The sequence below is a fragment of the Opisthocomus hoazin genome, chromosome 8 (assembly GCF_030867145.1).
Source record: "Opisthocomus hoazin isolate bOpiHoa1 chromosome 8, bOpiHoa1.hap1, whole genome shotgun sequence".
NCBI lineage: Eukaryota > Metazoa > Chordata > Aves > Opisthocomiformes > Opisthocomidae > Opisthocomus > Opisthocomus hoazin.
In genome coordinates, this window is record NC_134421.1 from 63204503 (window position 1) to 63219062 (window position 14560).

Below are 14560 nucleotides of genomic sequence, written 5' to 3' on the forward strand. Positions count from 1 at the left end.
TCTCTCTGCAAATGATAATTATAAAATTGGTCTTATATTCAATAGGCTATTCATGAACTAAATTATACATTAACTGCAGTAAAGACAACAGAATCTAGATCCACATATCTTTAAATATCTGATAATTTAATATATGAAAGCAGCAGTCTAAGAAGGTAACACTATGTTTGTGACTATGACGTTACTTAATTAAAAGTATAGAATCATAGAATCGTTAAGGCTGGAAAAGACCTCTAAGAACATCAAGTCTATGTGTATTTTCCAAGTTAGAATGTGTCTGTCAGTTATGTTATCATGCTCTACTGGATTAAGATTAACATTAAGCTACACAGAGAGGGAAAAAGAGTGCTCACATGTCATCATTCTGGAATCAAGTGTAGTCTCACTAAGAAAAGCATGACCCCAAGCCTATATTATATTGGTCTTACTTTTAAAAATATTACAATCTTATGAAAGATTTTCAGAGGGGTTTCATTATTCTTCCTAAAAATGAATTTACTGGTTCAATCTCATTAGAAGTTTTTCAACCACCAGTTTCCCTTCAACACCACAAGGACTGTTATTGATTGAAAATTAAAAGGAAAAAACAAGTGGTTCTTCAAATTATACCTGCAAAGACATTTTTAGTATTTCTCATATTTCCAACCTCACCTTAGAGAAAACCAGTAAGGGATGGCATCTAGCAACCCAGTACTTTGTTAGACAAGTAACAAAAGTAAGTGCTTACTAAGATTTGAACTTGTAGATAGACAGAACTTTGCCTTTCATTGCATCGCATCTGCACTGCATTTAATTATATAAGAAAATACACTTAAATGATCAGAAATCCGTACAGTGACCATTATCACCATTCTACATTTGTCATATACAATAAAACCCCCAAACCCTCATTCACCAGAGGGAACAGGAAAGTGAGAGTGTATTGTATTATATATAACAGTATACATAAAACCTTTGGAAGTACAAATTTACATTATTAAAGGATGTAGTAAAATAACCATTTTAAATTAGTAAATAGTACATTTCATTTATTATACTTCACAGAATAATCGATTATCAGGCATGATGTGAGTAAGACCACAAATCTCAGCACTACAAATCTGTTTTATTATTTGGACTGGATATTTTACTGTACTTTCCTCCTAACATGGCAAATTAAATAGAAAATAATAAGAAACCAATCATACATCTTCCCCCTTATGCACGTATTTCCTTTAGTTGATGGCTTTTGTTGCAACTCAATAAAAGCCAGCAATCCAAATTTGAAGAGGCATCTCTGCATGTATTTTCAGAATACAGCCATATGTGCCACACGACGAGTTGCTATGATTCAGTTCTTCCTTCTAATTGTCAGTTTAAAAAGTATTTTCAGCTCAGACACTAAGATTAACTAAACCCCACCATATCATTCTATGTGAAACACTATTATAAAGCAGGCACAAAATTATTATTCAAGGTCACTGAGTGAATCACTGGTCAAGATGGAAATTGTGTCTTGCATTTCTAGTTCTCCTTCTGAAGGGATTAATTCAAATACACTAGGATTTCCAATTAAATACTTCCACTGCTTTATACATAAGCATCCACAACAACTGTTAAAGTGTCTTGTGAATTGTCATCTAACTCCTTGCTGCTTTTTTTAAAAAAACCCACAAAACTAAAACAAACCAAAACACAAAACCAAAACACCAAACAGGTATAGGCACATCCCCAAGCACTAGAAAGGTAAATTCTTAGTTGTAGTGTGATTCCAGATCATATTTAATTTTTATTTAGAAAGTAATTAATCTTATAAATATAATGATGTGCACTGAAATGTAGTAGGACACAATTTACAAACCTGTTTCATTTCACACACACATGCTCATGCATTTGTACGTCTGTAAGTATGCAAAAGCCAGACCAGAAGTTTGATAAAACATAAAAATTAAAAAAACAGTACAAGTAATAATCCAGTCCAATCTGACGAACATGGCTCCATCATCCAGTGAGACGAGAACATCCAGTGATTCTCGTGCCAACCCCATAATTCTGGTTGAACCACAGATCAAATTTCATCAATAGAAAGCCATCCCACCCCTAGCTAAGACATTCAAATGTATAATTAGCCTCACTGGGAAAAACATGGGCTTGTTCCAGCCCAAATCTATTCAGATTCAGATTCTAACCCTGAGATCTGTTTTTGCTTTTGCCTGATGAAGAAAAACACACAGAAAATTTTCGTAGTGAGGAGATATACATGCATCTCATATCATATAGCTATCTGTGTTTCTGCTTGATAATGCAAGGATTACAGTAATACAAGAAAAATGTCAATAAAAGGTTTAATTCTTACGGCTTACGGCATACTTCTGTACTGCTTGACCAATGAGTCACAAGGTGTAAAATATTAAATATATTTTATGGTCTTTTCAAAGAAATGTTACAGATTGAGAATCTTTAAGTGCCCTAAGGTTCAATACTAATACATTTTTAAAAAGTACTTTACATACAAACCAAAATGCTTTCACTTTCACTTTTAAACTTTCCTCTTTATGCTATTCTATTTTATGTAGTAAAATCTTTCATATATCACTTACTTTTTTGTCTTCATTATATTTATGGAAAATTTCCTGTGCTCTTTCTTCACCACCATCCGTAAACAACATAATAATCTTATTGCAGTTAGCTCTAGAGACACTGTGCTGTAGGAGATACAAACAGAAGCTTTTTTTAATAAAATAAGGAATAACAACTGTTATATTTAATGGCTTTCATACCAACATGATTACTATTTTAACATGGTAACAACAAAATTTTCCAAGTCTTTTGGGATTTAATTCAACACCCCTTTCTGAGTGAAAAATAAAATAAAATGAAATAGAACCAAAACAAAATCATTTTTCTGTTCCATGAGAGCTCAGTATGACTCATTTCAGATCTGGCCCAACACAGAGTAATGGGGATTTGGTGGTTCCTCTCACCTCCGCCAACACAAGGAAAGCTCTTAACTCCTACCCGTCACACCAACCCCACAGAGTTCCTCTACAGATGTTCTACATGACACTTGTACAGTGAGGGCCTCTGAACATTTTTACTCTTCTCTTTTCTATTTCTTACTTTTTTTCTTATCCTTACTGTCCTTGTGGAAATTTAAGAACAATGAACCTCCAATGAGTTACTGAATATTCATTTTTTTTCTGCTGGACTCTTACAGAAACTATCACGCTCACCAACCACTTAAATGAAAACTCTGATAATTTAAGCATCACACAGGTACATCTAAAAAACTCTACCTTATAAACTTAGAAATATTTTTGCATTTGCTATTTTTGTCACAATTCCTTAGAATAAGCTCCATCTTTCACTTCTTTAAGTCTTTCCTGTTGGGTTTTTTTTTTATTTTTTATTTTTTAATACACTGAAATGAATAGCTAACCTTTAGAAACGTATTTTAGGATCAGGCTTACATAATATATTGCAGCCAAGATATGGCTTCCTAGAGTATTAAGATCTCTCCATCACCTGCTTTTCTATTAGATTGCAACTCAGAGACGAAGAACTGAGCAAGTTCCATTATTTCTGTAGAGCAAGCCTGGGATACTGGAATAGAGAGAATCGAGAAGAAGCCCCTCTGCCTCTTCATTCAGCAGTCCAAATAACTAATAAGGCCACTGAGGAAAAAGCAGTGTGTTGTGCAAAGGAATAAAAACATTGCTCCACAGCCAGAAAAAGAGAGATGAATACGAATTCTGGCTGCTTGTGAACAGAGCCAAAGGCTCCTCCTTTGGTATTCATTTTCTTTTCTTCTTCTCTGAAAGTTAAGAATCGGGTCTAAGCAAATCGCTCATGAATTTCACAGCCAGCGCTCCTTGCGCTCTGTGTTGCATGCAAACGGTCCTAGTCAGACACATCTCGGTACTGCTGAGTAGCTGGATGCGACAGAGCAAAAACCCTTAGAGATTCAGTAAAATAAATTCAACTTCCCCTTCCACAAGCCTGAATTTTACTGTGTGAATTTACTATACAGTCAGGAAAAGCAGCAGGAGGGTCATCCTTACAAAGCACCTCGTTTTCCCTTGCTTTCGCCTTTGTGACTAGATAGCAACTTTCACTTGGCTGCTCAGGCGAGACAACCTCGCTCCCTTTCATTATTTTTCATCCTACTCTCTGATTTGATTCCTTGTTCTTCTGTAATAAAGAGAATGAAACACCAAAGCCAGCCCTCAAACATCAGCCAAGAATCCTCAGTATTGCAGCTCCACAGTTCTACAATGTTCCCAGAAAACTAAAATATAAAAACTTCATTTGCAATTACTATATTAACAGATGAATAATTATTCCTCAGAGATTATTCGTATTGGTAGTTCAATATTCAATGAGTAACTACTTAGTTAATCATTTGAAAAAAAGAAACCCAAATATCTTCTTACATGTAACAACAAATAAAAAAAACTTGAAATCGATACATTTTCTCCAGTCTCATCAGCTCACTGTGTTTCATTTGGAATTAAATAATTTATGACCATTTTTTACTTGTGAAATATAACCTACAAGATACTGCTCTGGGCTGCAATCTTTTCGATATTAAAAATGTAATAACAGTAGACCCGGATACTTCATAAATAAAGAAACTCACCTACATTTAGAATGATTTAATATACAGGCCAAAATAAAATCAGAGGGAAACCAAAGAGATGACAGAGAAGGGGACCAAAGACTGCTCATATTATAAAACATTCCTATTGATTTTAAAATGAGCACTATTATGAGCAATGTGAACTTGAGCTAGTCTTTGTTTTAACTGACTACATCAGGATTTTCCTAGTGGCTTAGTTAGCATATGTTTATACAGTATCGGAAAAATACAGTGTTTTCTCTTTAGTACTTACAGAAGGACACTTACTTACATTACATTGTTTAGACACTACAGCCATGTCATGGAAAAAAATTCCAAGACTTCAGCCTCCAACCAGTATTGGAAATCTGAACATTAATAAGGTCAAATCAAAATTATATTTTCCCACATAAAAACTTCGCATCCTGATGAATGAACTTAGCACATGAGTCTCGCAAAGGATCAAGAGGAAGGCAGAACTGCCTTTACAACACATCTTTTATTCCCCCCATTTTCACAAAGATGGAGAGATACTGGCTCAGGGAGTGAACAGTAGTGATTTTGTACATCTCATGCAGTAACTTAATAATTTTTCTGAACAGTTTGCCTCAGCAGTCCAATGGATGGCTCTGCTTTCCCATTGCAGACCACAGCTGAAGAGGAACGTGTTATCTATACAGCAGCTTCCCCAGGACAAAAACTGGCTGCTTAGCTTAAACTACAGAAGAATACGAGTTGGAACTGAGTCTATGTATTCATTTTTAGCTCTTTCTTGCACTTGATAAAGGCCTTTTTTTGTTTGTTTGCTTCAAAGAAGGAAGCAAAACTGATCGATTTTATACTGTGCCTAAAATTGCTTTTGCTTTATACAAGTTTCACATCCCTAAAATGAACTTACTAAGTGGCAAGTCGGGATTATACCTCATGACATGACACTTTAGGAATGTATTTTTCATTATGAGTTTCACGCCACTGAGGAAGGAAAAGGCAAATCAAACCAAAAATCAACTACCCAAATAAAGAAGAGATGATTTCAAGAAAATTTTTTGACAAATCTTATTTATTTACGGCATGGGAGGAAATAAAGCTCTTGAATTGCTTAAGCTGCAGTATTATTATTTTCAAAGAAATAGCAAGTTAATATAGCAATAAATAATGGAAAAATACTGCATAAAATTGATGGAATCCAGATTATTGATAATCACTTGAATTAGTATGTTGAAAATAACAGGTGTCTATTTCCATCTAGCAACGCATCAGACTAAGTGTTTCATGGCATGAGTGAAATATTACTTTGATATTCAGGAAAATTGTTTGAAATAACTGTCATCCAGCAACACTACCCACAAAATTATTATGAAAGTTTGAGCTGTTAAATAATATTCCATTTCCATGGACCTTACAGCAATTGGACTGCTAGAATTCATAAATATACTACTGGAAACGGGTATCCAAAAGCATATTTTTATTATTTGTTTAAGCCTGTATTCTATCATCCTCTTATATGGCCTTGTCACCAGAGTCTAGTGCTGACTCCATCACCAGCCCTTTACTCTTCCTGTTAGATGGATTTGCCAATATCTGGAGAGGATGACTGTATTGCTGTAACCTAGTGAAGTCTCTTCATTTCCCTCGATATACATATCCGCCACATTCAGTCATCATTTACAGGCTTGCAGAGATTATGTCAAGCTAATCACACCTCTGTCTCCAGTTACGAGAGAGATGGTCCCACTATGAGACCGATCTCCAGTTATTTTTGTAAGCAATTTTTTTAGGCCTACAAACAAGTGCAGTTTGAAACTTTCCCTGTGTTCAGGTCTTCTTAATACTGCTGTACACAAAGCACATACCTAATGCTGCACCAAACATAATACATACTGTTAAACAAATATAAATGTTAACGAGGAACACATTTGGCCAAATTTCTTGTGTCTTCCTGATTCCCTCTGCATGAGATGGCAGCAGATGCAGGAAAAGGGGAAATGTCCTCCAGCCTGGAGGACATTGTGTCAATGTCCAATAACCTTTAAAATCCTCTTTGCAGTTTTATATAACCATCAGCAGAGGGCATCCAGTCATTTCCCCACCAAACCCCTCTGCTAATCTAAATAGCAATCTACTGAGAAAATACCCTTGAAAACGTTGTATTTTCTTTTCCTCCACCAAAATTGAACAAGGTTAGAAATTTTTCAACCAGCTCGAGCCCTAAGCTGCATATACAATGGCCTGGAAGCGCCCTGAAGTCCAGAATCTGGCAGATTAGGGGAAAAAAATTAAAGATTTGTACACTGAGAGACATCACTGATACATTACAAAAATAGCAATAAAAAGAATACACTTCGTATTTGTTAAGCTAGATCCTTACTTGCTGTAAACTGCTTTATTTACACTACAGTGTAGATCCAACACACAGTCTTTATGAAGGTGTAGAGTAGACTTTTTTTTTTTTAAACAACTACACAAATTATTTAAAAGTTACTTAAAAAATCCCAACATTTCTGGTAAATGGGGCAACATTACTACTCTGAAAACTAGTGCTTGTGGTGAAAATTAGAAAGTACAATGTAATTAAAACATGGAAACAATAAATTTAATTTTTGAGGAAATTATTCTTTTTTTACAAAAGGAAGAGAAAGGAATTAGAATACTCTCAGGTGCCTAATGTTCCTCTATTAACTAAGTCATTTGCTCCCCTCTGTCCTGCTCAAGCCATGGTCAGCTATTTATGACTCATAATAAACATGAAATTGTAGGTTAACTAAACATTGCTAGCAGATGCTGTGGTAAAATTGAAATAATAATGCGGTAACACAGAGACTTCCATTTTAAAATTACCTGCAAACCTACCACTACCACAGCTATGTGCCTGCGTGCTATGTGAGAATCACATGTTAAATGAAAAACTAGCTGAAGCAATGAAGCAAAAAAAAAGTAGAGCACATTGAAAACCAAATGTATTCCCAAATCTCAGCAACCTGCTGCGGGATCTGCAAAGAAAAAACAGATTGTTGGGATAAATTTACTTGCTAAATGAAGGTTAGCACTTCTACCACTTCGTCACACAGCGAAGGAAAGTGCAGTGGCCATCTGAGCATTCAAGTTCTCCTTTACTTTCCAGCAGGGAGAGGTGACCGTCATACTTACATTTAGCAGCTGTTCAAAAGCATAGCTAAAGCCTTTCTTGTAATCTGTGATTCCTTTAGCAGAGATTTTATAGACAGCTTCTTTCAGCTTCTTCTTGTTCCTCACGTTAGCTTGGACAAGATGATTAAAGCAACTGACGTTCTGGGCATTATTGTTAAACTGCAAAAAGGAATAGAAATAGTATTAAAGACAGTTAATTCTCTTCTCTAGGTACTGTATAGTAAAGGCTAATGTTTTCTTGACCCATAGGATAAAGCGTATCACACCTGGATTTTCATTTCCACTACACTGAGAATGTCCAGCAGTGTCTGGAGATTTCAAAAATTGGGCAATAAATATCATAAAAAGACGAGGACATTCTCTCTAGAGTGTGCCTCACACTTTTTTGCAACCCAAAATCTCTACTACAGTGGAAAAATTCCCACAAATTTTATTTCAGGCTCATATAATGAAATTGAACTGAGAAATGTAGAGTTAGGGAAATAGAAAACACGGTGAAATATTTATTTTACTTTTTTCAATCACTGCAAAATATTGGCTGAATTATCAGGTGACTTCCATATTGCACATATTAGTCTGATGTTTTACAGTGAAGATTGTAGGTTATAACTAATTAGTATATACACACCTTATAGAAAACCAAATACAGTCTTGGGACAAAGGAAGAACATGGCAATATAGCTGTAAATAGGAGGATATTGTTAATAATAATACAAATTTGTGTGTTGAGAACACATATATTTGTGCTTTCTTACCCACGTATCTGTAAAGACTACTCCCTGAAAAATTCATTTGTACAAGATTCTGACGTTGTTTAAAAATATACATAGAAAAATTTTTATGTGCAAAATGTTGTCTGCACAGGTAGAAATCAGTTTGTGATCTCCTTAAAATTTGTCTCTAATATACACACATATATGTGCAAGTACATCTATCTATCTATCTATCTATCTATCTATCTATCTATCTATCTATCTATCTATCTCCCAGAGGAGAGAGAGGGATGCAGAAATACGACTACTTTTTAGGTACCTCTGTATTTATCTATCTGAAGTCATAGATGAGGCTTCTCTTAAAAAATGCTGCAGCATGTACGATTCTAACTGTAGTCTTGAATGAGAGTGCGTATTACTGCACATAATCTGTGTTTAACTATTTGAATGAAAAACCTCTTTTAGTGACAACACAGTGGTTTTTATTCAAGATACTCTTGACTAATGCTACTAAAATGATTGTCTTGGCCATTTTTTAAACTGTTTTATCTATCCAGATTTCTTGTGTAAGCTTTTTTTTCCACTGGAAAAGAAGATGTCCAAAAAGCTCTGTAAAACTCTATCTCAGTAAAGGCACTAAAATCCAGACCTCCTAATTTACATTTCAGCTGAAAAAATATTATTATGCCTCTTCCTGATTAAGGATCTTCAGTGAAAGTAAATGTAAATGTAATTTTATGCTGTCAACCTGGTGCAAAGCCTTAAAATAACTTAAAAGTCAGGCTTAAGTCTCAATACTGCTAATTAGGTCAGTAGTACTGTACAGAAGATAGGTAAATAAAGTCACAGATATCAGCGACTGCTCAGATTACTTATATGTCTAAAATTAATCACTAAGTACCAGGCACAAAGTACTGCAAGCTAACTGCTATCAGCAGCAAACATCAACTTGCACTGTAATTGTAGGACGCTTACAACAAACAGAATTTAAAAGGATGAAGGAATTGATATTAGCAAACCATTTTTAACAATGCATAACAACTAAGTTCAAGTTAATAGGATGCCTAAGAGGTACATGGCCTTTTCCACATCCTGGAATCAGGTATGTGCAGATGCATGCTATGTGCTCTTAGGAGCGACCAAAATATGAACTACCAGTACTTATTATCGAACATCCACTTCAGTCAATGAGCCTTCAGGTATCGAATTAGTAGGAGCAAAGGCAGGACAACAAATATCATACAGCTTATGGCAGAGATGACTGACAGAGAAAGGCATGATCCTCAGCAGAATGTTTGGCCTAATTTTTTCCAAACCCTTCTTGAAAATTGCTGCACAGTTGCGACTGTGGGGGTTTAGGCTGTAAGTGAACAAATCCAGGCAATGGTTATTACACTGACTGATACGCTGGATTCTTACTTATGGCTCAACCTGTAATTTCTTGCAGAGAGGACGTGCCGAAGTGCCCCGTGAACTACATAAATTTGCCTGCCTCATCTTCTAATTATCATTGTACCACAAGCCACTCCTTTACGAAGAAAACCCACTACTTTGATTTTGAGCATGAAGTACTTCACAACTAACCTAATACCTTGCCATCTTCATTTTGTATTGGTTTTTCCAGGGAGCTTAATTTTCTCATTCCTCGTGACTTAAATATTGTGTTTTGGTGAGACACCAACACTCTTTTATGGTACAGCTGCTGTTCCTGAGGACTGCATTTGTTAAAAAATTGTACTGCTTCTTGCTAGGCAGGGATATACACTATGATAATACCCACATACGATCTTGACATATCTTTCTAATTATTAAGGATAGTTATTATTCTGTCACAATTTTATAGCTCTGCTCCCCAGGAGATTAAAATCTGTGGGAGCAAGTTATTCTCAAATGACTTCATGCAAAGTTTTCTGTCCCCTTTTCTGTCATATGCAGTTCCCAATGTGTCACAGGGCGAAAACTGTTTCCAAAAACATGCAAAAGCACGAACAAGTACTTAAATTTTGAAAAATGTAATGCTGTATTTGACCAAGCAGTTTACAAAACAGTCATTTGTATATAATAATATAAAGTTGCTTATTTATTTTTGAAATATTCTATTTATCAGGGCTTTAATTTCTGAAGTTCCACAACTGTAAAAATATTATCACGTATTTAAATTATTTACAGTAATGAAAATATTAAAACAGGATGAGATAATGAAGATGAAAAATATTTTCTAGTTTTCCTGGTGTCACAATGCAAACTTCACCCTTAAAATAAATGAACACATGGAATTTCATTACATGTAACCAAATTTTCAGCTTGAATAATCCTTTAATGTATGCCATATTTCCAAGACAATAATAATTTTGGTAGGACCAATCCTCTGCTGTGATTAAAATGTAAGACTCCCAGTTGGACCCTAACATTTCCATTGTGTGATTTTAAAGCCATTATCTTTTATAAAAGTTCTTTCCCCAGCCTCAAACAAATTGTGGTCATTCATTTTTCCATTTCCCCTCAATATCATGTGGTGATTTTTTATTCACTGTACTTAAGCAGCATGTTTTGCTGCTTAAGCAAAACCATGAAATGATTACACAACTGTAATCGATTCACTTTGATGCAAAGCACTGACACACTCGATGATATTTCTTAGAGCAGTTTCTTACAGAAGTAACCAATTAATCACCCTATGATTATTAGGTACATTAAGCACGTGGGAATGAAAACAGTATTGTGCTGTGGAATTATTTCAGCTTGCCTTGACCTAATTTTATAGACATGATAGGAAAATAAGTGATGTAAATTAATTTTAAAAAGAAAAGGTCTGAAAACTCTAACTGTGAGATGGGATGAGAGTACAGAACTTGTACTGAGCAAGTAAACACCAGCACTATCTGGTAGGTAGCTCTGTTCTGCAAAAGCCAATTTCATCTGAAAAAGTAGAGTGAAAACACAGTTCTGCTTCATCAGTGACATTATATGCAAATTATTTAGTGAGCTAATACAAAAGTAACCATAAGCTCAGTCTTACGGCCAGTGCATGCCTTGTCTTGGGCTATAGCAAACAGCGGTTCAGGTGTTCCAGTGAACATTTAGTAACAAATGAAAATTTCTCCCTGAAATGCCACTAACGTTAAGCTGCAAATCTAAATTGCTTGCTAGCACTCCTGCAAATGTAGAAGGATAATTATTTCTATGAAGGTCAGGTATCTAGCATATGGATTGGTAATTATGGATACAAAAATGACATTTTAAAAATTGACAGGAATACTTGCTCAAACTGTTTAAGCCATTAACAAGTAAACTGTACTGTACCATACTTACACATGATGTAGACTGAACAAAGGCTCAAGGTCAAAACATCTGCATCTACAGACTGACAAATGCTGATGTAAAATGAAGGAGAGAAATAACACATTTGTAGATTGGAGAGTTACATCAACCAAAGTCTCCAAATGCTGTAAGTTAATTAAGAAAATACATGAGCCAGCCGTTTTGCAATGCATCGCTCAACGTCAGTGTTAATGTCAGTCAGCAAAGCAGATGAGAAGGGATAGGTAAAGGAATCAGTAGATGGAACAACAGTCTTCCAGAATGAACATATTGCTGTTTGTTAGGAGGTGCAGGCAAGTCTGAAGGTTGAAAAGTGACTGATAAAAATGTCCAAAGGGGGCAACAAAACTCAGGGCTACATTTACTGTGAACTCCGGTAAAATACTGAGGTAACTGAAGGATTTCAAATGCAAAAGCGTGAAGATTGCCCTCAACACTGGCCTGTCCTACCTGCTACACAATACTAAAATAAATATGTTCTTTAACCGGTTGACCATGTGACAAATACCAGGACTATTCATGACTTTGAATTGGCCAAACTGAGCCAGTTTTCAGTTACAGTCACCTGAAATATAATATCAATAGTGGCATTAATAATCTTTCACACATTAAGACATCAAAAGCCAAAATACCTGCAATAAGCCTATGACAACTACTGGTCATATTACCTGTCTCCTAAGAACCATTCAATTGTGAAAATCTAAAGCCACCCTATACAGTATGTCACCACCAGTGATAGCTTCTACTTTTTCAACTATATAAAAATCTTATTCCTTATCTAAGCTGAAATGAGATGGGTGTGCAGCAAAACACTTGGAAATCATAGAAAACAGGATAACCTTAGCTTTTTATTTTAAAGTATCATGAAGCATTAATATAATTGAATTTGTCTTGTAATTATTTAGTAAGGTATAGGACCTAGATGTATTTTTCACTAGATTTTCTCACTACTCAATTTATTTATGTCGTTTTGCAGTTCCCGCCTTTGGGATGTCCCAGAACAATCCTCAGGTCTGAGGAAATAAAGACCTCCTACTCACAGGTTTGGTCAGGAAAACTCAGGCCTGTTACTGGGGCACCAAGAGTGTTAGAGAACTCCACCTAGTTGACTTCAAACAACCAGTATAATGTTTGGCCAAATATGGGGCAACTCAATAACTTGAAAGATAAGTGAATTGATTCATCTCAACATAAAACTCTGAAGAAAGGGGTTTGAGTTTAATGCTGCTTGAACCTTGTCATTCTGGAGAAGGTCAGAAACAGAAATGCTAATCTGACAGTCTTACAAGGACTTTGTGTTTATTCTCCTATTCAGAGAAGGATCAACTTGCAAAATCAATGGAAAATTATACAGAATCGTAGTGAAATATCTAAATGCTGGAGACTCTTCCCCTCCTTTGGGTAGTTCCATAGAGTTGTGGGCTCCTCCAGACACACGCACCTCTGCAATCCATAGTGCCTCCAGAGTTAAACTGATGGACAAGAAAAGAGCTTGTCCTTCTGAAACCCTCCTCTGATTCCAGAATAGTTACTATTATATATTTCTATAATATAATAATAGTATAATATAATATAATATAATAATGTTAATATTAATATATATTATGATAGCCTTGTTAAAACCATCTTCTTTTCCAGAGTCTCAACCTGCTCTCACCAGAGCATTCTTCTTTAAAATTATTAAAACTCCTACCCCCGCACCAGCATATTAGAGGATTCAAGGAAAGTGAAACAGAGATGTTGATTCATTTCCTACATCTGTTCCCACCCTAAGCATTCTATGGATACGATGGAAGATAAAAAAATTAATAACAAGAGACCCTACAGACAGGTGTTTTCATTAAGAGGACAGTATAAGAGAAAAGAAGGCGGGGACACACGACATGACCCTCATGGAAAAAGGCTGCAAATTGAAGAAAGGATCATTACTCAGAAGTGGGATATACAGGGACTAGAAAACATTTGAGACAGATAAGTAGAAAGATCAAAGCTATCAAGCAGTCTGGGAAAAAAACAGCAAACAAAATGGATGAGAAGAAAAACATGATACTTTTTTTCCTAAAACTGCATTCGGTTCAATATATTACCTGCTGAAGAGATGCAGACTGGCTTGTCTATTGGGAAATTTTTTGATAAATCTGGCTTTTTGCAGATACCAGCTGACCTCTCCCCAGTTGACAAGCTTTAGCAAGTAACACATAGCATATAACTCCCAGGGACATCCACATTTTAGCATCACAGACATTTTCAAACATTACTGAGTGTCTCAGACTGCTTGTGAAATAGCTCAGAACTGTTCTCATTTTATTAGTGAGAAAAGAGAAGCAACAGGGAAGGAAAACAGGTAAATCCGAGGCAAAGACATGGCCAGAAGCTTTAATCTCTGTTCCCCACTGCTAGAGCACCAGCATATGCTTTTTCCCTTTCCACTGTGCAATCAACTCCACGTCCTCAAATTTGCCCTTTAACTTGAGATTAGTTATTTTGCTATATGCCATTTAAAACACAAGGTCAAATCGGGCACAAATTCTTAAAGCATGAATTCTCATAAACAGCTCATCACTTAAAGTTCTTCAAAACGCACATACAGCTAATGCGATTCATTCTGAAGACTACAGCACAGCGAAAGAAAAACCTCTGATTTCACAGACAATGTATAAATTAATGGATGTTTCGAATGCTCTTCTGTATACCCATCTATCCCTCTCTATATATCTAAATATACCTCCATCCTCTGAGAGGTATAAAGGATATAAATCCAAGCTCCAATGTCAATCATTCT

The 14560-nt window shown here is 35.5% G+C and overlaps 1 protein-coding gene across 5 annotated transcripts in view; it reads right to left on the bottom strand.

Annotated features, from left to right (window-relative positions):
* CACNA2D1 (calcium voltage-gated channel auxiliary subunit alpha2delta 1) overlaps nucleotides 1-14560 on the bottom strand; it is a 439617-nt gene that overhangs the window by 82935 nt on the left and 342122 nt on the right. For all 5 annotated transcript variants that reach the window (XM_075427738.1, XM_075427739.1, XM_075427736.1 and 2 more), the window contains exons 11-12: nucleotides 7745-7903; nucleotides 2580-2684 (exon numbers count right to left, since the gene is read on the bottom strand). In XM_075427738.1, coding sequence (XP_075283853.1) covers nucleotides 2580-2684; nucleotides 7745-7903 — 264 coding nt within the window. The remainder of the gene's footprint in view (nucleotides 1-2579; nucleotides 2685-7744; nucleotides 7904-14560) is intronic.